A 27921-nucleotide genomic window follows, 5' to 3' on the forward strand; every position below is an offset into this window, starting at 1 on the left:
CAGGGCAAAAAGCCCAGAATAAAATTTAAGATACTTACTGATGCAAAAGAAAGAGGGGGGTTTGCCCTGCCGGATTTAAGACTGTACTATGAATCGGCAGCTTTCTGCTGGTTGAAAGATTGGCTACTTCTTGAGAATGCAGACATTCTGGATCTGGAAGGGTTCGATAATAGGTTTGGCTGGCATGCATATTTATGGTATGACAAGGTTAAAGTTCACAAGGGTTTTAAAAACCATATTGTTAGGAAAGCACTATATAATGTTTGGATTCGATACAAGGATTTGTTGGAAAATAAAACTCCTAGGTGGTTATCACCTATGGAGGCTAAGGAGGTGAAGAAACTTAACATAGAATCCAAATGGCCAAAATACTCTGAAATTTTAGAACAAGAAAGCGGTGAGTTTAAACTACAGAGTTTTGAGAAAATAAAGTCCAAGGTACGAGATTGGCTCCATTATTACCAAATAATGGAAACTTTCAAACAAGACAGGAAAATTGGCTTCCAGGTGGAGAAATCGAAATTGGAAACAGAATTGTTAGAACCCAATACTAAGAATGTATCAAGAATGTATAATTTGCTGCTGAAGTGGAATACAATAGATGAGACAGTTAAATCAGCCATGATTAAATGGGCACAGGATATTGGTCATGACATTATGTTTGCTGACTGGGAACAGTTATGGACCACCGGTATTAAATTCACGGCATGCAATGCCTTAAGAGAAAATATTATGAAAATGATTTATAGGTGGTACATGACCCCAGTCAAGCTTGCGAAGATTTATCATCTACCCAATAATAAATGCTGGAAATGTAATGAGACTGAAGGTACCTTCTTTCACCTTTGGTGGACCTGCCCAAAGATTAAAGCCTTTTGGGAAATGATTTATAATGAAATTAAGAAGGTACTTAAATGTACCTTTCACAAGAAACCAGAGGCATTTCTCTTGGGCATGGTCGGCCAATTGGTGTCAAGGAAGGATAGGACTTTTTTTATGTACGCCACTACAGCAGCAAGGATCCTTCTAGCAAAGTATTGGAAGACACAAGAACTTCCCACACTGGAAGAATGGCAGACGAAAGTGATTGACTTTATGGGACTGGCGGAGATGACTGGCAGAATCTGTGACCAGGGGAGAGAGACGGTGGAGGAAGACTGGAAGAAGTTCAAAGCTTATCTTAAGAACTGTTACAATATTGATGAGTGCTAAAATGTCAAGGGAAAGGAAGATACAGAATTGCAGCGGAAATTGTTTGTTGAAATAAGATGAAATTGAGAAAGATAATAAGATAATAAGTTTTAATTAATTGGAGTAAAGGGTTGCTGAAAAACTGTAAAATAAGGATGCAAAAAGGGGGAGGTATGGGGAAGTCCGAGAAAGAAGGCTTATGAAAATGAGGTTATGAAATCATATCTGTGTGTTTGTTTTTGTTTGTCGATGTATGTTGTTTTGTTTTAAAATTGGAAAATTAATAAAAATTATATATATATTAAAAAAAAAATATAGAGTGGGAAGTCCTACCTGTTTCCAGAGGTTTGCTCCAAATACAGGATCATGAGCGAACCTGTATCAGATGCCAGGGGATAGTTTCCATAATATGCAGCTCATGTGCAAAGCAAAAGTAAGAGCTAATGAATGTGCAAAAACTGTAGAATACCAGTTTGTTAGGTTTTTTTAAATCGCCTGGTTGAAAGACAAAAAGAGCAATTCATACACCACCCAATAAATATAACTATTTCATAAATTTATTTGAAAAATACTTACAAAGGCAAGTATGTTTGACCCTAAAATAGTTAAAGTGATTCTGTGTTTACAATGTTATAATTAAGTGTGCAGCCTTAACAGTCTTTGCTTTCTGAATCACTGTTAGTCTGCTTTGAGGAAGTGGGAGAAGGCCTGATTTACACATGAGCTATGCCTTCTTTCCAGCTCCGCACTAGCACCTACGGCAGTCATCTGTGCCTAACATCTCAACACAAAGGAGGATACATTTGCCTCATTAACCTATAAGCACTGCCAAATCTCTAACTTCAGAGAACATGGGAAGTTTATCAGGCCCCACCTAACGGAGAAAAAGAACTCAAAACTGAATAATGGGTTGGCATATGGGATTAGTAGCGATGCTTTTCATGACTTAAGTCCTTTTAAACACAGCCTGTTGTCAACAACCGATTTCATATGCAGCTCTTGCTCTTCTTCCAATTGCTAGTGGGCCTGAAACCATTTTCTGCGGAGAGAGGCTGAGAATTGAGTCTCCAAAAAGTTCCCCATGGACAGCGGTTCGGCAGTACAGAAACACAGTGCAATTAGCTTCCACTTATCGTATAGCTACTTTTAAAGACAAGACTGGCACAGACACGGACTGAAAAAAAAATATCTTGCTGTCTTATCAACTATAGCTCGGACAACCTGTTTCATAAGGGGGCGATCCCTTCTGAAGTTAAAGAGACCTCACCAGTTGCTGTTGTGCATGGAAGCAGCAGCTGCACGGGCCAGCATCCTACGGTGAGCTTCAGAAGCAGATGAATAAGTTCCATCTATCATGTGCACTGGCAACACTCTCCTTGCTCCAGGCTGAGAGGTATAGCTATTCTGCCGCCAGTCTTCATCTGGGGGCATATCTACCCTTTTGGGACCTGGAGCCTTGGCCTGTGTGGGTGGCACTGGACAACCTTGAAAGCCACCTGTGTCTCTTGAAGCCCACTGAGGTATGCTTAAGGTACTGCAACTCGTGCCAAGCGGCGACCTACAGTCAGCGGCACAAGCATCCCGTTTTCCTTGCTGCAGTGGCTGCTGGAGTAAATGTTTTTGTGATCCCTTGCTTATTGGAGCAGCGTATCCCCAGTGTACTGTTTGTCTATCTGGCAGTGTTGCTGTTTGTCTGGCAGTGTGACTCATCTGCAGCCAGTGGCCAGCGGGGCCAGATGCTTCTTTGCTTCCTAAATGTTGATTAAGAAGAGGTCTCTGCCCAAGTTGAGAAGGCAGGCCCTGCTGTTTGTACGTGAGGCTCCCATAGTTCAGTGCCACAGCTGGGTTGTCTTCACCTTGGAAAGTTTCACCCCTGTCAGGCACAGCCAAAAATTTTTGGATGTTCTTCTGATTTCCTGAGAAAAGGAAAAAATTTAAAATTATTTGCCCCAAGCAGATGTTTTTTGTTTGTTTTTTAAGTAATGATATATCAACAATGTACCTCAAAAGTTACTAACAAAGGTGTTTGAGTGCTTTAAAACAAAACACTAGCAAAATTTGGGGACAATACTGAACTATAGGCAAAACCTGACTACAGCCCCCTCACACAGGGTCACTAGGGTGCTTACGACAGATATGAAATAACATACATCCTCCTTCTCCTAAAGGTGACTCCAGGGTTAGAAGGAAGAGGCAATAGGTTCAGGTTTGGGGAAAGAAAACAACAACACAGTACTGCCCCTTGCTTCTCAAGAGTAAAGGCTTCAATGGTCGGTAGGATGGTAGGGTGTTGTAATATTGAGGACAATGACTGATATTCTTCACCCCATACCTCCATCAAACTTGATAAGCCTATAACTAGTATGTAAAAACAACCTCAAACAAACAATGCAACTCTTCTCACACCCTTTTCTTTGTGGGGGGATATAGTCATATGACAGATATACCTCCATGACAGGATGAAGAAATACTGCTACTTAACATAGGCTAAAGATGAACAGTTTATTTTATATGCCCACTCGCTACAGTATGGATTGAGCAGTGCGGTGTGTTAAGACAACATATTGTGGAAAGGTCATGCATCATTCCAGGCAGCTGCGGGGATCAAAAGCATCACTATTGCAGAAGAGCCCAGCCCGGAGCCTTGTGCTACAGCTGATGAAAGAGCTGCGTACTTACTCTCCCATGACACAGGAGGAGGAGGAGGAAGAGCCCAGTGATTACCTGATGGCCTATGTGTCTTGCCCACCATGCTAGGCACTGGTGCATCATGGGAGAGGTGCTGCAGTTGGGTTGAATAGTGCTGGGGATCAAAGGGTAACACAGGAGGAGAATCGTGAGGGAAAGTGAGGGAAGTGGTGCTGGAGGAACGGTGTCTGGCTTCCACTGGCATTTTCCTCTCATTGGACACTTCCTTTTGACAAAAGGGAAAAAGGGAAATAGAATTGAAAATGATGATTAAACACAGAACTGGGGAAAAACCAGGCAAGTAAAGAACTGGGATAACAGGTGGGGAGAGTGCAGGGACAACTGAGTGATATGGTCACTCCCAAAAGGGCATGCAACTGCTTGTAAAGAAGAATAGAAATGTTGTAGGTGTGGCCATCACTGTTCTCAGAACTTGTAAAAAAGAATTGCCAAGATTTATTTATTTTTTAAAAAAACCTTGTTTATTGTATAGTTATTTTATTATTATTAATATTGCAAAATCTAGTGCAACGTAATTTGAAGACACAGACATGAACAAAATGACTAAGATCAACTTTTAAAATAAATAAAGAACACATGTCATCATTGTAAATTAAGTGGATTAGAGACAGAGCATAAATAAAGATGCCCATGGTCAAGGATGGAAGCTGTGCTCCAGCAACATCTAGAGGGCACAATGCTGGCTGTCCTTGGACATAACCCTTAATATCTCCAGCATGTTAAGTATGTGGACAGCACAAACCACACTCAAAGTAAGCTGAGGGTCGGGATAACATGAAGCATTAACAGGGATGTTCAGTTTTTTTGGTTTTTTTCCAGGTTGCAATGCATCAAGATCTCTGGCATATGCAATGCATAGATACCAGGTAAGTAAGGCCAGGTTTAGTTCTATTCATAATCTGAATTTGGTGTGTCTGCTTTTCAGCAATCCCACACTGTGCAAAACCATTGAAGAGCAGCAAGAGGATGGAAGGAATTCTGCATCGTAATCAACTCTCATTTTGAAGCCAGCTGTCGGTAAGAAAAAAAGGGCAGGTTGTGACTTGGAGATCTCATGCCCCCTTTTCAAATATCCAACCAGAAATTTTATAAGCAGTTCTCAGTTTAGGTACCCTCATGACCACTGAAGTTTCCCTTCCAACTCACAACCTATCTGTAACCTGCCTTCATCCCAATCTCAGGTGTAACAAATATCTGAGTGTTAACAACATATGTTGGAGGATGGATGGCGGCTAACAGATTGAGGTTGAATCCTGACAAGACAGAAGTACTGTTATTGGGGGACAGGAGGCAGGCGGGTGTGGAGGACTCCCTGTTCCTGAATGGGGCAACTGTGGCCCTGAAGGACTAGGTCCACAGCCTGGGAGTCATTTTGGACTCACAGCTGTCCATGGAGGTGCAGGTCAATTCTGTGTCCAGGGCAGCTTTCTACCAGTTCAATCTGGCATGCAGGCTGAGACCCTACTTGCCCGTGGACTGTCTCGTCAGAGTGGTGCATGCTCTAGTTATCTCCCGCTTGGACTACTGCAATGTGCTCTACATGGGGATACCTTTGAAGGTGACTTGGAAACTGCAATTAATCCAGAATGCAGTAGCCAGTCGGATGACTAGGAGTGGCTGCCGAGACCATATAACATCGGTCCTGAGAGATCTACATTGGCTCCCAGTACGTTTTCGAGCACAATTCAAAGTGTTGGTGCTGACCTTTAAAGCCCTAAAGGGCCTCAGTCCTGTATACCTGAAGGAGCGTCTCCACCCCCACTGTTCAGCCCGGACACTGAGGTCCAGCACCAAGGGCCTTTGGTGGTTCCCTCACTGCGAGAAGTGAGGTTACAGGGAACTAGGCAGAGGGCCTTTGTGGTAGTGGTGCCTGCCCTGTGGAATGCCAACGAAATAAGCAACTATCTTACTTTAAAAGACATCTGAAGGCAGCCCTATTTAGGGAAGTTTTTAATATTTAATGCTGTCTTGTGTTTTTAATATTCGGTTGGGAGCCGCCCAGAGTGGCTGGGGAAACCCAGCCAGATAGGAGGGGTATAAATAATAAATAATAATAATAATAATAATTCCCATGTCAACACTTTCCAGTGATTTCCTGAAGATTTCAGAAACCAAGGATCTACTTGTGGGCTCAGTGAATTTGCTCACTGCTGCCTGTTGCTCAGCTCCACAGTTCCCCTCGATAATCAGACGCATACCATTCCCATCAACCCACATGTTCATAGATGAGAAAGTCAAGGTACAGACAAACAGACTGGTTATTTCACCAACCAATGGGTGACTATGACCAGAAATGCTTGAAGAATCAACTTTTTGTTGCTGATTTCTTTAAAAAAAACAACCTTCAAAATTGTATTGAAATGCCAGATATATACAGCATCGGGAAATAAGTATCAAGAAAAATGGTTCATATACTATTAACTTAATAAAATAGAGTTTCTGTACACCAACATTACTTGGCAAACATTGTATACACTAATAGCAAACTCAATTTTCAGAGTGCCAACCCTTAGGTAGTAAAAACAGTACCATTCACAAACAGAAGGAAGTTATTAGTAACCTTGAGGAACATCAAGGTTTGAAAAAGTATTAAATAAAACTTGTGGATAAAAACCCTAAGGAGACCAATAAAAACCCTAAACAGTCCAATGAGGTTCGAGCTTATTGAGTGGACAAGGAATGCTGGGCCAGGAATGGAAAAGGAGGCGGAGGAAATGGAATGGAATTATCTTGACAGAAGACATGACCAACACTGAACAGGAGCACTCTGAACTGCAACATTTTGTTGCAAGTCCCACTTGTCACTGCATAACAGAGTAAAGAAGTTGAGACCAACTAATTAAGTCTTTCCAGAAGGTTGTCTGCATCATTCCAGGGCAAAGAGCATCAGCACCAACATAAGCAATAAAAGGATACCCTCCAAAATAGCGACTGGTTTCATTAATCCTTTAGACAAACTGATTTTATGTGCAAGATTTTCAGTGGGTGCTGGGTTCAATACTGGCAAGCATGGATGGAGTGTATATGCTCTAAGCAGTCATAGTCCGAAGCCTGCATGTGATTATTATATCTGAAGCAATTGTCCTACTGGAGAACAGGACAAGGAGAGGTGAGAATGGGGTGAATAATGCCTGGTTGAGCTAGAAGGAGAGTGATTCAGGCACAGAGAATGAATCCAAAATTGTTTCATTGATGTTTCATTGATCTCACCTTCTGAGCCAAGGACATGAATATCAGGAGAGCACAACAACATTTGCTGGAGTTTGTCCTAATATCGGCTGAAGTAACAATTCAGGGCAAGACCAAATGCATTCATACTTAACATGCAATCAACGGCTTTAGCTACAAAGCAGCAGTGGCAGATAAAACTTTTAAAAGGAGAAGGCAAGAAATGGGAGCAGCCTTTTCTCTCCCTTTGCTCTGTTTTACTCCCTCACATTCTACTGCTTTAAGCCTGGTATTGCAACTGGGCTGGGGAGCAGGGGCGAAAGTCTTAAAGCATCAAAACACAGGGACATAAGATGTCCCACTCCTTTTAATACTAAAAGGTAACCCACCACAAGCAGTTTATTGCCAAACTAGTGGGCAGTGGTTAATAAATAGACATGTGCCTGGTTTGTCTCCCAAAGCAGGGAGTTGTGGCAATCTGGACAGGAGCAAAGACTGGAGATATTAAACCAAATGGGTGTGTGGGTGGGTGTTCAGCACTGCTAGAGAAGTTTCGCCTGGGTCTCTGTTCTCTTCCTTTTTGCTATCAGTCTTTATAAGCCCCTCTCTTCTCAGGTGGCAAGCAACAGCAACAAAACAATTTCATATTCAAGAAGAGTAAAAGAATTGACAATAAAAGTATAATACAGCATAAAACCAAATATAGCTTAAAGCTAAAATAGATTAAAAGGATCTGGGGAAATAAAAAGGATCAATGAAAATGTCAGGTTTGTGTGTGTGTGTGTGTAAAAATAAAATACTGGGAAGGCATTGCACAGCTAAGGTGCCACCGCACAAAAAATCCTGTCTCTCGTAGCTGCCTGCCACACCTCATTTGGCAACAGCAGCACCCTGAGAATGGCCTCCGAAGATGTCCCTGTGTGGGCAGGTACAGGTCGGAGGAGGGAGTCCATTTGGAACCCTGGTCCCAAGCCATGGTGAAGGACCTTAAAAGATCAAAAATCATCACTCCGAATTCAGCTCAGAAACAAAACTGAGAGCCAGTGAATATGTTGAAGCCTATGTGCTCATTTCACCCAGGCCCACTTAATACACTCATGGCCATATTCTGAACTAAGTGAAGTTTGTAGACTGTCTTCAGCGGCAGCCCCAGGCACAGAGCATTGCAGTAATCCAAGTGGGAAGTCACCAGCACATGAATACTGAAGCAGGACTATTCCTGTCCAGGAAGGGCTGAAACTGGTGCTGGAAGTTGGTGAACGGCACTGCTTCTTCTTCCTTCCTTCCCCTTTCCCATAGGATCTCCTGGTGGAAAAGAGTCAGCAGCAGCTTTCTTTTCTCCCCAGCTTGTTTAGAACCTGAGGTCAGTACCAATGTGGAAAAGTTGCTATGGCACTGGGATCCAGTGGCGTAGCGTGGGGGGTGCAGGGGGGGCCAGCCGCACCGGGCGCAACATCTGGGGGTTAGGGTTAGGGGGCGCAAATCCTCGGGTTAGGAGGCGCAAATCCATGGGTTAGGGGGCACAAATTACTTGCCTTGCCCCGGGTGCTGACAACCCACGCTACGCCACTGCTGGGATCAGCCAAAAGCATGGGGTGGGGGAGAGCAGGTTTGTGATGAGGGAGAAGGTGGAGCCTGAGGCATCCAAAGCTGAAAGGGTGTGCTCCCACAGAATGGCATCGAAATGAAAAAATACATTGCGGCATGCTTGTTTCAGCCTGTTTTTGACTGCTAGCTAGTGCCATCATGTGCACTGCACTGAGGCAGAACAGTCACATCTGAGGGGTTCAGGGGTTTGCCACAATCCTTCCAACACTTATTTAAAGAAGGTCATTGCACCCAAAGCACATGATTGTTGGGGAAAGTACACTGAGGGAGGGAGAACAAAAATGAGAATGAGGAAGACTAAAAAAAGATGGCTAAAGGAAGAAAAGGTATAGCGGGCTCACTGTGGAAGAAAGCCACAGAGAAAGCTATTGGTGTTGATGCTGTCAATGGAGCAGGAAGGCTCTTGCTCCACCTATTTGGGCATGTAGCTTCCTCTTGGGAGAAGTGGACTCCACGCTTAAAAGCAAAAAGGGGTTGAATTTAGCTTTAGAAAATTCCAGACATCATGCTACATAAATGCATGATTTATTTGTCCCTGAACAGGGAACACAAAGAATAAATGCCTTACACCAGTCTTCCCATTGCATGTGGTTTGAAAATCAAGATCTTCTCTGCCCTTCCCAGATATCCTGATCTTTCTATCAGTCTGTATCTTCAGGTCTCCAGTTCCAATTCTTCCATCTTCCCTGCAGATTCCTCAGACACAAACTCAGATTTATCCTTCCAAAACATATTCACCATCTCCAGTGATTCTAAAACTCAAGGTGGGAGCTGAATACCATATGCCCTCTGAAGAAAGATTTGAGGCATTTCTGCCCCAAAGGAACACTCCTGTAAGGGTCTCTTATAGGGTCTCTATAAGTGTATTTCATTTCCAAGGACTTGTATTCTGTTTTGGAGATGATGAGGAAGGGAAGCACTATTGGGTGCACTGCTTAAGCAGGCAGGTTGTACCTGTGAATAAGTCCCACTGATCACCGTGGAATTCCCTTCTGAATACAGGACTGCACTCTGAAGCACTTTATGATTAGTAGAAATGAGTGTATGTTGCACCAAACACAGCCCTAGAATCTTTGAAATTTGGCCATCGCACCCTACTGACTGCATGGCTGTTCACAATCTTTTAATGCAAAGGCTTTGGATGTGGGGTTCTGAGGGAAAGTGTTGGAAAAGCAGTTGAAAGGTTTTAGATACAGAGTAGGATGCCCCCAAGAAAGCTTGGACTATAACACTCTCCACCACCTCCAGCCAGCATGGCCACTAGTCCTGGATGGTAGGGGTTGTAATCCAAAACATCTGCAAGGAACCAGACTGGCTACCCTTGGTTTAGAATGTATTGGTACTATAAACAGCAAAACAACCTAAAAGAGAGGTGAAACTTAACTGACCCATGTGCGAATGTCATAAGCAGGAAGGCACTTTCTGTTAAATGAGAAGAGATGTAAGAACGGCTCATAGAACAAGCTTATTAAAATGTCCCTCCTGTTTAGAACTTGGCAATAAAGCTAAAGAAATTATTTGGGGTGGGGGGGTGACTCAATCACACTCATATTTGAATCTTGTACTTACAAAACTGTGGGAAGAAACAAGTGTCTCCTCCTTGTTTGTGAGGACGGTCCCACTGAGACTACGTGCAATGCGGCGGAAGTTCTCTGCACTGTACATTTCCTCTTCTGGCTCTCTGCCGTGGTTTCTTGGGTATGGTACCTGAAGAGATGTTGCCGTTGAAAACGGGCATACAACACTGTTAGCTAAAGGAGACCACAGCAATATGACATGCAGTTTCAGAAATGGACACTGAAATTACATCGATCATTAACATTTCCATTTCAGAAATGGCAAAAATAAGGAAGCAAAGGGGGGCATTCTACGAATGGATTTCCACTTGTGCCCCAGGACTTCTCCCCCTACACATGCTCCATGCCATCCCCAAATCTGCTTCAGAGGGTTGTTGGAACCCCTAGCACAGTGGGAGGAGAGAGGGAGAATGTTCCATTGCACAAGCAGAAATACTTGCATTGATGGAACAACTGTCTTAGCACTTTGTTAGGTTCCACCCAAGGCTGCAAAGCAATAGAAATCAGTTTGCATCAGATTTAGAAAATAATGGTATTATGCTGGATGTGGAGAAGCCATCTTAAAATGCAGCAACTATGTTCAGCATCAGGTTAGCTCAAGAACTGTTCCAGCAGAACGTGGAAATTGAACAGTTTGCTCTGTATTGATTTAAATCCACTGGGAAAGGACTGGCATATGTGTGCTTGGGTTTAGAACATTATTTCTTTCATCTTATGGTTCAGTAAACCATACTAAAAAGTTATTAGGATCATGACCAGGTAAACTTATTTAGTTGCCCCTACTTCTAATGCTAGGGACGCGGGTGGTGCTGTGGGTTAAACCACAGAGCCCAGGACTTGCTGATCAGAAGGTCAGCGGTTCGAATCCCCGCGACGGGGTGAGCTCCCGTTGCTCGGTCCCTGCTCCTGCCAACCTAGCAGTTCGAAAACACGTCAAGTGCAAGTAGATAAATAGGTACAGCTCCAGCGGGAAGGTAAACGGCGTTTCCGTGTGCTGCTCTGATTCATCAGAAGCGGCTTAGTCATGCTGGCCACATGACCCGGAAGCCGCACGCTGGCTCCCTTGGCCAATAAAGCGAGATGAGCGCCGCAACCCCAGAGTCGTCCGTGACTGGACCTAATGGTCAGGGGTCCCTTTACCTTTACCTTACTTCTGATGCTGGATATGATGAAAGGTTTAATCTAAAACGAGTATTTATAACTGCCCGGCTTCTACCTCTTCATTTCCTCACATCTTTTTAGCATTCCTTTATTTAACACAACCCTCTTTTCAGCACACATGTACAATGTGTTGCTACCTTGGAGACTGGAGATGCAATGGTTCCATAGAGGTTACGTTCGATCTCTGCTGTTGGTGTTTTTGAAAGACCCATGCAAGCTACACCGCGCATCTTTCTGGTAGGTACGTTTGCAGATGCTGTGGGGGAAGGGGAGGGGGAAAAGTAGTGGTAAGCTGAACTTTTAAGTATACATCTGTAAAACATTCAGGTTTTTCCTGCCAACCATCAGTGACCAGTACAGTAGTATAAACTATGAGAGCTAGCAAAAAGAACAGAGATCTTTATAATCTATCCCATAACCTATTATTTTACAGGACACCATATTTAAGGTTCAGAAACAATTAAGTCACAAATTATACAGTTCCATTTCATTTTTATTAGGCAGATTATCAGTAGGAAAAAAATTAGCTAAATTACTCATAACTTAGTTTCATATTTGTATACCTCTCACAGCTATTGCCTTAGTTTTCTTCATATTAACCAAGGTGAAAAACTATATGTGTGTTTGGCAGAGGAGCTTCACTGTCTGCACCAGTGACTGTTTTTCACTAAGCTGCACAACTGAACTTTGCTTGGAGCACTTAAAGGCCACTGATGGCAGAACACAGGAAGAATGGTAGGGCATGGCCATTCAACACATGGAATTAAATTTACTCATCCTGTTGCCTCCCAATTACAACCCATGCTGGCCTAGGAGCATTGAAAGCTCAGCATATACAGGGAGCAAAACCAGGAAAAGTGGAAAGATTGAAGGAAGGATATGGCAGGGGAGGGGAAGACTAGAACCTTAAGGCTACAAATTTCTTTCTGCAGGGCCTGTAAGACAGAGTTGTTCTGCCTGGCCTTTGGCTTGGAACCAATTTGATTCCCTCCCCCTCTTTCTTTTTTCTTTTTACTTTCTCCACCTGTAATGAGGCTGCATTTTAATATTTTAATGTTTCAATATTTTAATTGTTGTATTTTATTCTTGTTTTTAAGTTGAATTCATTCAACTTGTTTTTATTATTGCTTGTTAGCTGCACTGAGCCCGGCCTTGGCTGGGGAGGGTGGGGTATAAATAAAAATTATTATTAATTATTATTATTATTATTATTATTATTATTATTATTATTATTATTACTACTACTACAAGGGCCTTACCCTAACCCCTTCTATTCTACCAGTCCAATTTTGGCTATTACCATCAATTTAGGGAAAAGGCAGGCATGATCTGCTGAGTAAAAGACTCATCCTACAATGTCAGAATATTGCATAACCGTGGCTTCTTCCTCATGAAATGCACATTTCTATTTTTTAAACTTAGGGAAAGCCACAGCTTGCTAAAAGTTTGTAAAAATTGCAGTTCCAGATGCCAAGCTAAGAGGGTTGTCTTGATTGAAGATAGGTCATGATTAATGAGAATTGCTGCAAAACTGTTGATTATCGTGTTCATAAAAACTGAATTCTTCTGAGGAATAATAACCCATCAAATCTGAGGTTCTGGCATAGAAGAAAAGTAGGTATGACTTGTAGGAAATAGTACAAGAACACTCCAGTTAATGGCAGAGGTTTGAGCTTTTGCATGGAGCTTGATAGACTTGCGCACCAAGGGAAACCTTTACAAGGAACGTGCACAGATCAAATAAAGAAAGTAACTGAACATCAAAGCATATCAGTTCAGAGGAAAATGTTGGCAGCATTTTCCTGGCGATATAGATTTCTCTGCATAACTTGTGTGCTTTAAGCATTTATTTCATGACATGTTCGTTTTACACATTTGTTTCCAAAAATTTCATATTGTGCCTTTTTGAGCAACAGAAATTATACTGCAAACTCCCAATGTTACCAACTGGTGCAATATATGTCAAAACATGCAATGCCACTGGCCTTTAATTTAAATCGAAATGCCTTTTATACACTCCAAGGCACTGAATACTTGCAATATTTTGCCAGTCTAGGCCCCTATATATATATATATATATATATATATATATATATATATATATATATATATGGCAATTCATAGCATTTACGTTACCTGTCTTGCCCAATGGATGCCAGGGATTGTCCAGCCTTCCCGATACAGACTGGCTTGTCTGAGATGCCTGTAAGCTAGCCTGATACAGTGACTCCAGCTCAGAAATCTCCTGTTCTGTGTCTTCATTCCACTGTGGGTGCTTCTGTATTGGGTCCTCCCCAAAGGCTACTTGATGAGACACAGGCGACTTGTTCCTAGGCACCGGAAGACAGGTGGCACTCTTGCAATCAAGCTGAGAACTATAATACCTTTTAACATTGTCTACCCAACAGTCCACAGGCATAGATGTAACCAAGCCAGCAAGATTGCCGTCATTCACCTCTCTCACTTCTCCCTCGTGGTTGAACTTCCCTGGGGATAAGTCAGGATCTACGGAACATTGTTCCCCTTTGTTACACAGTTCTTCATTGTGTGATCCAGAACTCTCAGACATTTTACTGTGAGCACTAAAATAATTTCCGGAACTGAACTTGTCTCTAGAACTCAGGCACGAGTTCAACTTCTCAGCAAGCCATATTCCATTCTCTTGCCTTCCAACTACTGGCTGCCTATGCCCTAGGAATTGAGGATTGCTGAAGGGCTCCTGTTGTAACATTGGAGCATACTGATCATGACAGACAGACACTTCCCTTTCTTTCTCATGAGTGCCCTCCTTCTGGGGGACACCCTGCAACCGCTGAAATTGCTCTGCAAGGGAGCGAACATGCCCCTTAGCACTGATCATCTCAGGTTTCAGAGAACCCCCACTGACAAATTCTTCCTGTGAGTGATGTAAACTCTCATGGCTATTTGCTCTTGGGTACCTATTTGCAGTCGGCAATGGATCTGGAGGACAGTGGGGCAAAGGGGAAAGAGAAGTCAGGGTTATGACGTGATTGGCCCACTGCTGCTCAACAAGAGGCCTCTCTGAAAAACCTGATGGTTTGAAGCATGGATTATGAATGCTGTTTTTATCAGATGGTGCTTGCGCTGGATGTGAAGAGGGGAAGAGCGTAGGCAAAGATCCAGAGTTTACCATGTTACTTTTCAATTTGCAATATGGTGTGAGAGAAGCCACTATGTTATGCACTTCTTCGAGCTTGCTGCTACTGCTGCAATCCTTATTGTCTTTTAGATTAGTGGGAGAGACTCCCTCTAGCACTGGATCATGGCAGACTTCATTCTCCGTTCCAGTGGATCTGTCACCCACCCCATGTCTACTTGGAAAAGAGGGAGCTCGATCACTGAAACCAGCAGAAACAGTTTGAAAGTTCAGAGAAGGCTTGCAAGAGGGGTTGCTTTCAGGAGGAGGTGGGAGAAAGGACTTGGGATAGGATGACTGCATTTCATGATGGGAAGCAGGTGGATGGAAGTAAGAACTGGACCCAAGTTCTGCTTCTCTGCTGGGTTCCAGTACAATCTTCTGGCTCAGCAGTACTTGGAGCGGGCCAGTCTGTTCACTGAAACACACATAAAATCACAGTCAGTTTTTAGTGCTTCTTAACTGGAAAACAAATCTTAGGACGAATTTGAAACCCCTTGTGCTCCACCAACACCCACTCTAATTCACCTTCAACAAGGCACATTGTTAATTCTTCTAGCATTTAAAAAATAATAATAAATTGGTGGGGTGGGAGAAGAAAGGCTACTGATTTCAGGATAACATTTAGTCTTCTTACAGGCATGAGTCCCATTGGTACTTATCATCATCACTCACAAAGCAGTATTCATAACAAAGAGCTTTGGTGTGCATTCTGTCAATATACTCCTAGTTAAAGTGCATGTGAAATGCAGTTGCAGTTTGGAAGATATCTAGAGGGAAACCCAAACATGGAGTATGTTTTTTTAATCTGAGTAGGGCAGAGGAGATCCTCATAAAACCAAGAAGACACAATTCCTAGCTTATGTGCATCATCTACTGTGTTATGGTAGAACTCTTCTTAGAACTTATTTTCTCCACATTTTTTTTTTAAGTTGAAGTTTTCTAAAAGCAAGTGTAAAAGGAAGTTTGAAGCCATCATGTAGAAGATTCAACCAGTAAGCACTTTAGATGGAGTTGACTCTTCACCCTGAGAACCAGTGACTATAATAGTGTTACAAGTTGATTTACTCTCCACATTAAAAATTACCTTTGAAGTAATGTTTTAACATGAATATTTCTGTAACAGATACATATCTACAAAATATAATACGTAAAAGAATACTTTTTGTGCATATGGTGATGTCAAATTTTAAAACTGTGATGGAACTTTATTTTCCAGAGATCTTATTTTCACTCATGTCTGTATAATACATGCCGTAGGGATCTAAATTAGTGTACAGTACACCACAGTACACTGTAATGGAGGAAATAACCAGAACTCTAGGCTAATAATGTGGCAAAGATATCACCTTTTGATGTCTTCTAAGTTTTTCTCCACAAGAGATTGTCACAACCACAACAGTCTGAACGAGAGGAAATGGGGCAATATGGTCCGTTCTCAATGTAACATCTCTCCAACGACCACCATAAGGTGGGTAAATTGAGAACTATTAAATCTGAAGCAAAACTAGCATGGATTTTGGAAGAAATACCTAAGGGCAGAGTCTCTTTTCTCCAGCCCTTTCTGCCTGCCCCCAACCCAAAGAATTTTGGCTTTCAGAAAGCTGTAACAAGAAGGCTTAGCATAAATCTGCATTATGTTATTCATGCTTTTTAAAAAGCATACTCAAACTGGCCACTTTTATTCTGAAGAAAAAGCAGCTGCGCGTCCCAGGTCTGAAATGTGTTCTTGGTTTGGATGTGCGGATCATACCAACTTCCTGCCTGCCACTCACTCTCTCACACCCACCCCAATTGCTGTTTGCCCTTTACTATAAAGCAATTTGGCCATAAGGTAAAGGTAAAGGTACCCCTGCCTGTATGGGCCAGTCTTGACAGACTCTAGGGTTGTGCGCCCACCTCACTTAAGAGGCCGGGGGCCAGCGCTATCCAAAGACACTTCCAGGTCACGTGGCCAGCGTGACAAGCTACATCTGGCGAGCCAGCGCAGCACATGGAACGCCGTTTACCTTCCCGATAGTAAGCGGTCCCTATTTATCTACTTGCACCCGGGGTGCTTTCGAACTGCTAGGTTGGCAGGCGCTGGGACCGAGCAACGGGAGCGCACCCCGCCGCAGGGATTTGAACCACCGACCTAGCGATCGGCAAGTCCTAGCCGCTGAGGTTTTACCCACAGCGCCACCCGCGTCCCCACTGACCATATGATATGGCCATATGATACAGCATATATGTATCATATGATACATATGATACAATTTGACCATATGATACAGCTATTGTTGAAGCTGAGGAAAATTTGAACATGTGTCTCTTTTCAGATGCATCTCTGAAGTACTAGAGTAGGGAGGTTCTCATCCCCCTTGATATTAAGAGAGTTTTCCTGCTTCCAAGACCCCAAATTTCAGAACACAGGAAGCAACCCTCCAATGCATGGGAAAAGAAACGGTATGCCCCAGAACTGAGCAGAAGTCAGGATACTTCCAAAGATTGACTATCTATCTACTAAGGACTTCACTGAATACTAGTTTGAAAAAGGGCATGCTTCCACATTTTATTTGCTAGTTTGTGTGCATTTTGGGACGTTAGATACAATTTTAAAAATCAGCTTGCTACCACATAAGTATTGATCCTGGTTCAGTACCTGTAACTTGGCGTTGACAATTTGATTGGTACTGAAGAACATACTCAAACACTTTGTGCCACATTCTAAAACTACTTTGCAGACTAGGAAGCCTCCATACACACAAACTTGGTTAAAAAATAATAATTCAGGATTTGCAGAAATAACTGATTGTATGGCAGTCAGTGTTGGGCTGCTGGGGTGCACACACCCTGTGGACAGCTATTGCAGGGTCATCATTGTGATTTCCAAAGATGTCTCACCAAAACTCATCAATAGAAGGGCTTTCTTTTCTCTACATGGTGTATTCAACTTTGGTATTGTAAAGCATTTCTTTCTTTCTTTCTTTTTTTTTACTCTCACTCATTCACATCTTCTCATTTTTGCCTTCACACGGCTTCTTTTTTAAATGGTACTTTCATCTATCTATTATTTTTTTCTTTGTGGTGAAGAAAACCTGCATGGGTTAGCAAACTACTATCAATTTCTTTAAATACCTTACTAGACAATTGTTTTATTGTACAATTAATGCAAAGTTGTTGCACTTGGCTGTTGCAGTGGATCCCTCTCTCTCTCTTTCTCCTTATAAGTGGTTCTGTTTTGTTTTCTCAGCATCTAAACTGCCATTTTGTTGTTGTGATTCCCCCTCAGCTAGGCACACGCAGTAAAATTCCTTGTGTGCCCTGCTGGTTCCTTGTTAGCCAACATCCACAGTATCTCTAGGGATAAGGAACATTCACTCTGCTCCTATGCCGACACCATTCTCAGCCTTTAAAAAAGGAGAGGTACTATTATTCCCTGTTGGAAGAATGGAAGAAGAGTGGCCTTTAGAAATGACCACAGCAAACCCCCCAAAACCAGCAAGCTTACTGCCTTATGAGCAGCATTCCTCAACCACTGTGCATACTTTGCAGACTTTTTAAAAATGAGATGTATACTTCCATCTTCAGCACTAGAATGCATATTCCACCCCCTACCCCTGCCAAATTGAACATTTCCATTAAAACAAGACACCTTTCCCACATCTGTTACAGAGGCATTAACCTTTCAATGGATTGTGGTCCTAGTTCTGGATCAGGGTTTGCACTGTTCAACACCAAAAAACAAAATCCAATTATTCTCACCACCTGGAGAGGTCCACGATATTCTAAGTTGCTTGGGGGCATGAGTTAAAGAAGGGGTTTCACACAAACCGGGGAACATATAAGCTCACTTCTTCTTTCCAGATCAGGCCCAATTCAGATCTGGAGTACTGCAATATTCTTAGTCTACCTTGAAGATTGGGTCATGTTGCCCCCCAGTGGCGGGTGGCGGGTGGGCGGCGGCTGTGCTGGCTGCTGTTGCTGCATGCGATCCTGGAGGCTCCGTGCTTTTCGGATACAGATTTGCAGCTTCTTATCGACTAGAGCTCTGCTGTGAGTGCTAGAGCTGGCATCATGCATGGCAAGTCTTAGTTTAGCTAAAAAGCAAAAGAAAACATAGCAGAAACAAAAACAAAACTGGGGGGGAGGGAGAGAAAAACAAAAGATGCAACAAAAACATAAAAAAGAAACATGCAAATACTGCCACAGAAGAGTCCACAAGGATGCATCCGTTCCCATTAATGCACATTCAGGTTAGCTATGTGTCCAAACAGGTTAATCAAAACTGAAAAGATACGAAGCTGAGTTTTGTTATTTTTCTTTTTTTAGGAAACCCCCTCTTCTCTGTGACATGGGTCACTCCCTGATGCATTGAAGCAACTAATTGTTTCATTTCAAATGGCCGTGTTTAGCTCCAAATACTGTAATAATACTCTATATACAAATGAATCTGGTCAGGATATGAAATCCAAGATATAGCCAGTTGGGACACTTGCTACCAGAGCCTTTGTGAAGTCTGTGTTTTGCCTTCTTGTTTCCTTTAATCCATGAGAACAGACTTCCAAAAAGAAATACTTTCAACCTTCCAAAGCCATGACATTAGAAATCAGTTTGTCTGCAACCTTGCTAACCAGCAAGAAGGGAATGGAGGGTGGGGAAAGAGTCAGCCAATCAAAAATATAACGTATCAAAATAAAGAAATGCAGCAGCACATGTTCCCAAAAGTCACAGCACATGTCTTAAACTTATTGAAACACTGATGCCTCCTCTTCCATCACAAAATTTCAATTGGTACAGCATACACTCTCTCCTTTCTGGGGGGGATCAGGCAACTATATGCTGTACTTTGGGAATTTAAACTTTTTGAGAAACCAGTCTCTGAACTGGGGGGGGGGGAATGTATGCTGTGGGGGAGACGGGCGGCTGGAAAGCAGGAGGTAGAATAATACAGCAGTCAGAACTGTTGGCATCAAGTGGAACATTTTTGTTCCTCTTTCTATTGCCTTAGTTCAAAAGGAGCCCCAGTCGGAAAAGGGGATGGGGAAACGCTAGGACTGAATTCCAGGGATGATGGTGCTCACAAAGAAGATGCTTCCATACACTTTTAAGACACACACAAGCTTTTTCCAACTGTGAGTTTGCATTGACCTGTCCAGTTTTACTTTCCTAAGTGATGATATTAGATATTAGTAAACTGCAAAAAGCGGGGTAAGCTGAAGCAATTAAAAATTACTTACATATAGCTTCATTACAGAGAGCCAAAGCTGCAGCACAGTCTCCCTTCTGCTCTTGATGCAGTGACTCTTCAAAGACTGAATCTGCCTCCTGCACAGACCTCTCAAAGCCATCAGTCCTCCCTGCAAGGGGGCAGCACTCTTCATTTTCATTGACATTCTTTTCAAGTTTCCTTTCCCTGCTTCACCTCAGCAAAAGACAACATCCCCTCCCTAACGCAGAGCAACCTTAGCTCTGCAACATTTTGAATAGCAGACCCTTCTCAGAATCACAAGCACAGCAGAGAGAAAGAGAAGGAAAACTGTGGGTCAAATGCAGCCAAGCTATCCTGGGATTAAGAAGCAAGTATCATTAGTATGTTGATGATATCCAGTTTTATCCTTCATTTTCCTCTAATACAGGGAGGAGGTGGGTGGGCTAAATATGGAACCCAGGAGCAGTAATGAACTGGATAAGGGCTAATAAACTGAAGCTCAGTCCAGAAAAGGTAGAATATTTGTTCAGCCTGCTCTGGAGAGTTTCTTCTTCCCCTAAAGGGTCAGATTCACAGTTTGAAACTGCTGTTAATTTCAGCACCAACTTCAGATGTCCCTTTCATTATCTAAAGCTAGTGCACCAGCTGAGACTCCTCCCGGACTGAGATGGCTTAACCACCTGTCATCTATGCCCTGGCAACGTCCAAATTAACTACTGCAACATATTATATGTTGGACTCCCTTTGAAGACTATTCAGAAATGACAGCCTGTGTACAATGCAGTGAAAACGCTACTAACCAGAACTGATTGTTTGGAACATACCTTGCGGTTTTAAAAACAGCTTCCCTAGCTCTCTGTTCATTTTCAAGCTCAGTTCAAACTACTGGTTAGAGCGGTTGGTTTATTAACTCCATTTCTGTAAACTACTTTGAGGAACTTTGTTTAAAAGTGGATATAACATAGACAGAAAAAAAACTTCAGAATAAGAGGTATCACAAAACATATTATCTCTAGTGGAAATCTGTATATTTGTTTTTCATTCTTGGGCGTTTTATAGCTTCTGGGTGTAATTCATCTAGTTCACTCTTGACAGCAGCCCCAATGTAAAAAAATATTTCACTTATTTTCACTTATTTTAATGCCTTTAGAGCCCTTTGGGATCCAATGATAGGACAGAAAGGAAAGGAAATCAATAAAGCTAAGGACCTCCTTTTTCTACTGAAACACATCTAACAAACTCTGCAAGTACGTATGAAACTGCTACAGAAGTTACACTGCAATGCCCAAAGGGTGTGAAATGATCTTTGTAGTAAACCATTCTCTCCCCATTTATCAACCTAGGCACAGATCAGCCAACCCCAATCCTACCGCTTCTGTGCAAGATGGATAGCCTGCCCATACATGTTACCCTGGTTTTGCAGTTCATCCAGGTCCATGAACCTGCTTGGGCGGGGATTAAAGCCCATTGCAGCCTCCAGTTCCTTTTCCCGCTTCCTTCGAAGTTCCTGCTCCTGGGCCCTCCTTGCCACTTCTTCCTGTAATTCATCCAGTTCACTCTTAGAAGAGACAAGCACCTCCCCGCCTTGAAAAGGAAAAAAAAAAAATCAAGAACACCACATTTTGTTAATAAACATGCCGTTTTCTTTCCAGGATGCCACTCCCCCCCCCCCAAAAAAAAAAAACAACTTGGTCAGTTTTCTTAAATCTACTATAGCTCATACAAAGTTTGTACCAAGCAATTACTTCCAATATGAGACTTATCAAGGAGGTGAAAACCTGCTATTTCTGCCCACACCAATACCTCTCTACTTGCTGGGCATGCAATTTCAGCATCATCTCCTATACCTTCTATTCTTTCACCACAAAACCCAAACCGCTGTACAATTTCTTGTTCCCCAAATTAGTCTGGAAAAGATAGGCTGTTCCTTGGGATTCTCATCCACCCCATTTCCTTTTGCTAATTCAGTTCAATCTACATTAAACTCTCTCTCTCTCTCTCTCTCTCTCTCTGTTCAGACATCATAATAAACCACAACCAATAAAGCTTAACTATGTTCAGGGGTGCAGGGCTTGGGAACCTATGGACTCTGTGGCTGTTGGACTCCAACTCTCACAACTCCCATGGAGTTTGGCCGATGGTAAGGAATGATGGGGGTTGCAGTCCTACAACTTCTGGGTGGTTGCTGCAATGAAGTGACCAACCATAGCTTGTAATTAGCCAATAAACCCAAATTAGAAACCAGTTTGAAGCGGGTTTGCAAACAATGTTTGTACTATTGTTTAGCATGCTTTTACAAACCATGGTTATGACCACTGCTCCACCATTGAAGGCTCTTGCACCTAGATGTAGCAGTGTGGGATAGACTGAAAATGAAAGCAGGCATCTAAACAGTGATTTACCTGGTAAATATATTTCGGAGTGTGTGTGTGTGTGTGTGTGTGTGTGTGTGTACAGACAGATACCCACCCATGCCGCAATTTAGGATAACGCTTCATACATATGATGGTATGGACTGGAGTTCACAAAAGCTTATGCAGTAACAAATGTTAGTCTCTAAGGTACCAGCAGGCTCTTTGTTGTTTACAAAAAAAACATGTATTTTTCTGGATGACAACAGCCTACTTCTAATTGTGGTTGCTTTTCATTTTCCCCACTACCACAGCACCAAGCAAAAATAATACAACTGAAAACGTGTCAAGTGGCATTTCTGATAAATGGAACTGAAAGTATAAGAGAAAAGATTCATTCCTTTCTCAATATGCCTGATTATTCAGCGAATTGTGTATGCAGTGTGTTCTGTTTGCACTGCAGGTGCTCTGAGCCCTCACAGCCTAACCCTTGAGCTTTCACCAGCCTTTCTTTTGGTGTTGAGGGCCAACGATACTCTCCCGCCAATACTAAGAGCTTGTGCTAGTGTGACACAGGGAGGAATATCCACAGCTCTGATGCCTTCTACTTGTGTGAGATCGGGGGGGGGGGGGAACCAGCAGGTGGAGGGAGTAATAGAAATAACATGCTCCAAGGACTGCAAGTACTTTAGGAGGGAAAATAAATCCTTACCGTTACCGATGGCGTGCTTGTTCTTTGACCAGCAACTAGCAGTTGGTGCAGATTCTACCTCCAAGATACTGCTGCTATGTGATTTGGGAATGTTACGCCAGGCAGGAACAAAAGCTCCAGGTCGCTTCATATGAGAATCTCTTTAACCCAAAGAAAAGCAAGGTTATTCTAATATGAACTACTGGGGTCTGCTGTCCTTGCTTGTGCCATGCACCAACCCTACCTACTCACAAAGGCCTTTGCCAACCCACTTTCCACACCTGACCAAACCCTTTCCACCTCACCCCTCCCCATTTTGTTCCTCCCCTGCCCTCCCAAGTCTTTTTTACACTTTAGGTGCAGTATTATTGTATAGCCTTTGCCCTAGAAGCCATGGATTTAGACCTGCCAGATCTTCAAAAGGTGATTTCCATACCTTCCTCAACATTAGTTAACATTTTTACCTTTTCAGTCGGAAGTATAGAGATCCTAAAAGTAGAAGCTAGAGACCTAGCCTGTATTTCACATATGGCATTCTGGCTCCTTAGAACCCCAAAATGCACTCCCATAGAATGATCTAAAATTAAGAACAAGGGGCTGAAATCTCTGGTGTTTTGTTTACTTCCAACACTGTAGTGAATTTATATTTTATCTCAAACTCCAAGATCCTAGGCATAGTTTATACATTAACCTCTTAACAGGTACAGAAGCTTCTTTATCTGGCTACTGTGGGCAATTCTGTCCCCCAGCAACACTGTTTCCCTGCACAGAGAAACAAGGAAATCCCTCCCCAGCAATTATCATTCCCTGTTATCTCCCTGTTATCTCTAATATTAGCTGCTCGGCTCCTCTTGCCTGCAGTTTAGAACAGAACATAAAGAGTGGGTGGGAATAACTAAAGTCAAATGGAACAAGAAGCGGACACGGAGCAATGGTTCCAAACTACAAGAAAGAAGATTCCACCTAAACATTAGGAAGAACTTCCTGACAGTAAGAGCTGTTCGACAGTGGAATTTGCTGCCAAGGAGTGTGGTGGAGTCTCCTTCTTTGGAGGTCTTTAAGCAGAGGCTTGACAACCATATGTCAGGAGTGCTCTGATGGTGTTTCCTGCTTGGCAGGGGGTTGGACTCAATGGCCCTTGTGGTCTCTTCCAACTCTAGGATTCTATGATTCTAAGAAAGTAAACAGTTTGGGACTTCCTTGTTCCTCTTTCCAAGAGATAGTGGGGCACTGTTGGCAAATGTTGGCTGCCCTGCCCGCTTGGGGAATGGGGCAAAGTGAGAGATGAAAAGCATCCCTTCAACACATGCACCTGTGGCCAATGTGGTGTAGTGGTTAAGAGCGGTGGACTCGTAATCTGGTGATGAACCAGGTTTGATTCCCCGCTCTTCCACATGCAGCTGCTGGGTGACCCTGGGCCAGTCACACTTCTCTGAAGTCTCTCAGCCTCACCTCACAGAGTGTTTGTTGTGGGGGAGGAAGGGAAAGGAGATTATTAGCCGCTTTGAGACTCCTTAGGGTAGTGATAAAGTGGGATATCAAATCCAAACTCTTTTTCTACTCTTCTTCAGTTGTCAATTTAGCAGCCATGAAAGCCTTTGGAAGGCCTGTGCAGATTTTTAATTTATTCTAATTTACAGACCATCTCTCCATGTAAGCTCCCAATGTGGTTAACAGGGAAATCTTGCGATGATTTATTAAGAGAGTAATGTGTGAACTGAGCTTTAGAGCGCTGAAACTGGAACCAGGTTATATTTTTATGAAACTTACCTGGAGGTGCTAGAGCTCTCTGATAAAGGCATGTCCAGGCTGACTGGGCTGTTGCTGTTGCGTTCGCTGCTTTCATAGCCAGATTCCATCCTTTGGATCAGACGAGGTTGTTGATCCATCATATAGTGCGCACCCCGACCTAGAGTCCATTGCTTATACCTGTTGGGTTGGTTTGATCTTGTTTGGGAGATTGGCTCCTTTGGCTCCTCCTCCATAAATTCTTTAGCTGATAAGATACAAAGAACATGAATGAAGAATCAAATTTTATTCTGTCACACTCTCTATACAATTCAGCATCCTAGAAAGATTGCTTATCTAACCAACAACTACCCTTCCCTCCCAGAAATACGAGGAACCTTTGGTTAAAGAGGTGAGCCAAGGACTTTTCCATTCAGTTCTTTCTAACTGCCAGCAGATTTGGGGGGGAGGGGTCAGGGGGGTTAGGGAAGCACCAACAGGGCTGTGTGACTGCACAGATGACCACTTGAAGAACATCAACTGCAGGTAAGCAACCAGTCTCTTTTCTTTGTGGCTTTGTGCTTGGCAGGGGGTTGGACTCGATGGCCCTTGTGGTCTCTTCCAACTCTATGATTCTATGATTCCAGATGTTATTGTCCCAGATAACTGACCAGAATGACTGGGGCTAATGGGAATCCAACAATGTCTGCAGGACCACAGGCTCCTCTTCCTGACTCTATAGAGGTCCCCTAAGAGATAACTATGATGATAGATAAAAGACGATATTTTGGAAATCAGATTTAAATTGGGGTTTTTAATAAGTTATATTGAAAGTATATTTTTTAAAAATGGTTTAAATGAAATCTGGATTTAATACAAATCAACATGATAAATAAGCTTGCCCTTAACAGATTGTCAGTTGCTATAGAGACTGGAAATAACCCTAAGCAAACAGAATGAAGCAAGCAAGTAAACAAAAACCCACTGGGTATGCTCAGTTGTGAATGACCTCTCATCAATTACCAAAGCAGTATTTTCAAGCCACAAAACCTCCTGCATTGTTTTGCAAAGAACTTGTTAATTGTGCTCTGCTTATTATCTTTTTTTGTGCAGATCAATACCTAGCAAATTAAGATTATGAGTTAGCGGACTGTGCGCACCAAGTGTGGCCACTATGTTTGAAAGTAGCTCTTGATTTACAATAAACACAACCATAAACAATGATGAAAAGCTGCTTGCTTTGGCAAAGGAAGTCCTGTGAGGAAAATCGTCACAATCTGTCATCCTATACCTAGATTATGGCTTGAAATTAGGGCCAGGTCAGGTCAGAATTGTTATTCCACTGATTTATCTGAGTGACCTTTTTGCGCCTATTTTATGCTTTGCAGCTACCTGATCCCTGCAATTGGCTTATTATCTAAAAATAAGCAGTGCACTGTATAGCATTTTATTAAAGTTAAGTATTTCAGAATCTTGGAGGGTGCCACCTGAGTTTGCATAAAGGTTATATTCATGTTAAAGAAGCCTCTAAATAAATTATTTTTAATTAAAACAAATGCTTTAGATGAGTTGTTTCTACTTGGTGATAGAAATTGGTTATGTAAATCAATCCTTCCTGTCTCGATTTCTTTAATTCACCTAGAAAGATGCCTTTCCCTTTTCTATTGAATTCTCAGCAATTTCCAATTCTTAAAGAGCGTATCAATAGTTTCCACTACCTCCTTCCCATCCATTTGCTACACCATTAAACAGCCTCAATTTTTTTCATCCTAAATGCAAGCAACCCTAATTCTGAAACCTCTGAAGTGGAGACCACTTCAAAATGTCTTCACCATTCCTTGTGCAGGTTTCTTGCTTTAAAAAAAAAGTTTGCATCCCTAACCATTATGGATAAGCAGGAGCAGGATTAGCAAGTACGCCCATCTTCCATTTTCACACGGAGAATATAGTTTCTGATGTTTCCTTACTGAAGACTGGGTTTTGGTTTGACAATTAAAGGGCTTTTCTATTCGAGGAAAACCAGGGTTAGTCACTCGCTGATTCTGTATCAGTCAATTTCACTGTCAGAGAGATTCAACAGAAACAGTAGTGAGTAGCTGTCCTCAACTGCTTTTCTAATCTAGCGTCCTAAATTATTGTACAGCTGAAAAAAAGCAAAATATGACTGCTGTGTTTTGCATAGAAAAGTGAAAGGGAATGACGAAAGGACCTCTCACAATGAAAATATAGACCTTTGAGTGTGTTTGAAATATTTCAGCAAACACGTTGTTCACAGGGTCAAAATGGCACAAAGGATAATTCAGGCTTCCCTCACAGATTCATCTGATACAGCCTAAGAAAATGTACTGGCTATGCATAATAGTTAACAATGTTATCGATTGTTTCTACATAGTGACTAATAAAAAAATGAATGCATTTTTCATACTCTCCCAACCCACACCTCTCCCAAATTCTTACCTGAATCCTCAGAGAAGGGGCTGAGTTGTGTGTAACCACACTGTCTCCTCTTTTCTTTATTGAAGATGCTGTCTATGTTCAGTGACTCCCTTTTGGGTCTCCAAGTTGGACGGTACTTGCTAGAAGAACTTGATTTGGATTCGCTGCTTGTGCTCTCCATTTCCCAGTCTCGAGACAGAGCAGGCAGAGCTCTGGGCAGTGACTGTATCTCAGCCTGATCCTTCCCTGTTCGTGGAGAGCCCTGGCTTGTCTGTGATGGTCTGTTGTGGATCATGTTGCTGACAGTCTCTTTAAATTCCCTTAGCCTGCTGGTACTGCTGGATGTCTTAGGGGCAGTTCTGGGGGCTTGTTTCTCCTTCAATGTTTCCCCTGCAGCTCAAGAATAGAAGCAGAAGACAGTGTGAGCTACATAACTTTCTTTTAAATTAACAGTACTTTTATCATCTTTCTAAACTGGCAGAGGCAAAAGAAGAGATTCGATCTATGCTGGACAGACACACAGAAGAATTAAACCATTCTTCTTGCCTTCACTGTGATATCCTGACGGCTGTGATTCATCTCCCTTTTTCCGAGACCTGCTGGAACTCCTCTTGCGGTCTGTCAGCGAACCCTTTTTGGAAATATGCCTCTGATTACATTCACTGTCAGTCAGGTGTCCTGAAAGAAAAGAATATACTTCAGATGGAAAGAGCATTCCAATTGGCTGTGTTGCATTCTAAGAATAGCAGACCTTTTTCACTCCCCACAAACTGCCGGTTAATGCTAGAGCTGAGTAAAATGAATAGCTTTCAGTAAGTGTATCTGGAAGTAAAGAGTTACAGTATAATAAAAGCAACTATCCATCTAGATGTGGTAAGTTAAATAGCTAATTCAGAGGGACAGGAGGCAATGCACTGAGCTTTGGCTCAAAATCCTCCGGGGCCACTAGCACC

At 42.5% G+C, this 27921-nt stretch overlaps 1 protein-coding gene and 1 long non-coding RNA gene across 6 annotated transcripts in view; one reads left to right on the top strand and one right to left on the bottom strand.

Moving 5' to 3' along the window:
* Nucleotides 1-1726: 1726 nt before the first annotated feature.
* USP54 (ubiquitin specific peptidase 54) overlaps nucleotides 1727-27921 on the bottom strand; it is a 103390-nt gene continuing 77195 nt past the window's right edge. For 3 of the 5 annotated variants that reach the window (XM_079975080.1, XM_079975081.1, XM_079975082.1), the window contains exons 12-23: nucleotides 27521-27646; nucleotides 26990-27364; nucleotides 24575-24800; nucleotides 22826-22965; nucleotides 21173-21346; nucleotides 19791-19910; nucleotides 18464-18650; nucleotides 13551-14989; nucleotides 11552-11670; nucleotides 10246-10383; nucleotides 3916-4105; nucleotides 1727-3107 (exon numbers count right to left, since the gene is read on the bottom strand). In XM_079975080.1, the coding sequence (XP_079831206.1) occupies nucleotides 2455-3107; nucleotides 3916-4105; nucleotides 10246-10383; nucleotides 11552-11670; nucleotides 13551-14989; nucleotides 18464-18650; nucleotides 19791-19910; nucleotides 21173-21346; nucleotides 22826-22965; nucleotides 24575-24800; nucleotides 26990-27364; nucleotides 27521-27646 (3887 nt within the window). In that variant the 3' untranslated portion in view covers nucleotides 1727-2454. Of the gene's footprint in view, nucleotides 3108-3915; nucleotides 4106-10245; nucleotides 10384-11551; nucleotides 11671-13550; nucleotides 14990-18463; nucleotides 18651-19790; nucleotides 19911-21172; nucleotides 21347-22825; nucleotides 22966-24574; nucleotides 24801-26989; nucleotides 27365-27520; nucleotides 27647-27921 lie in introns of those variants that run through there. The other 2 variants (XM_079975083.1, XM_079975084.1) reach the window with 2 other exon arrangements.
* Nucleotides 14996-18157, top strand: LOC307215828. The gene is made up of 2 exons (XR_013838651.1): nucleotides 14996-16411; nucleotides 16845-18157. It is a non-coding gene; the product is annotated as an uncharacterized lncRNA (long non-coding RNA).

The sequence above is a fragment of the Podarcis cretensis genome, assembly GCF_951804945.1.
Source record: "Podarcis cretensis genome assembly, chromosome: 5".
NCBI classification, from domain to species: domain Eukaryota; kingdom Metazoa; phylum Chordata; class Lepidosauria; order Squamata; family Lacertidae; genus Podarcis; species Podarcis cretensis.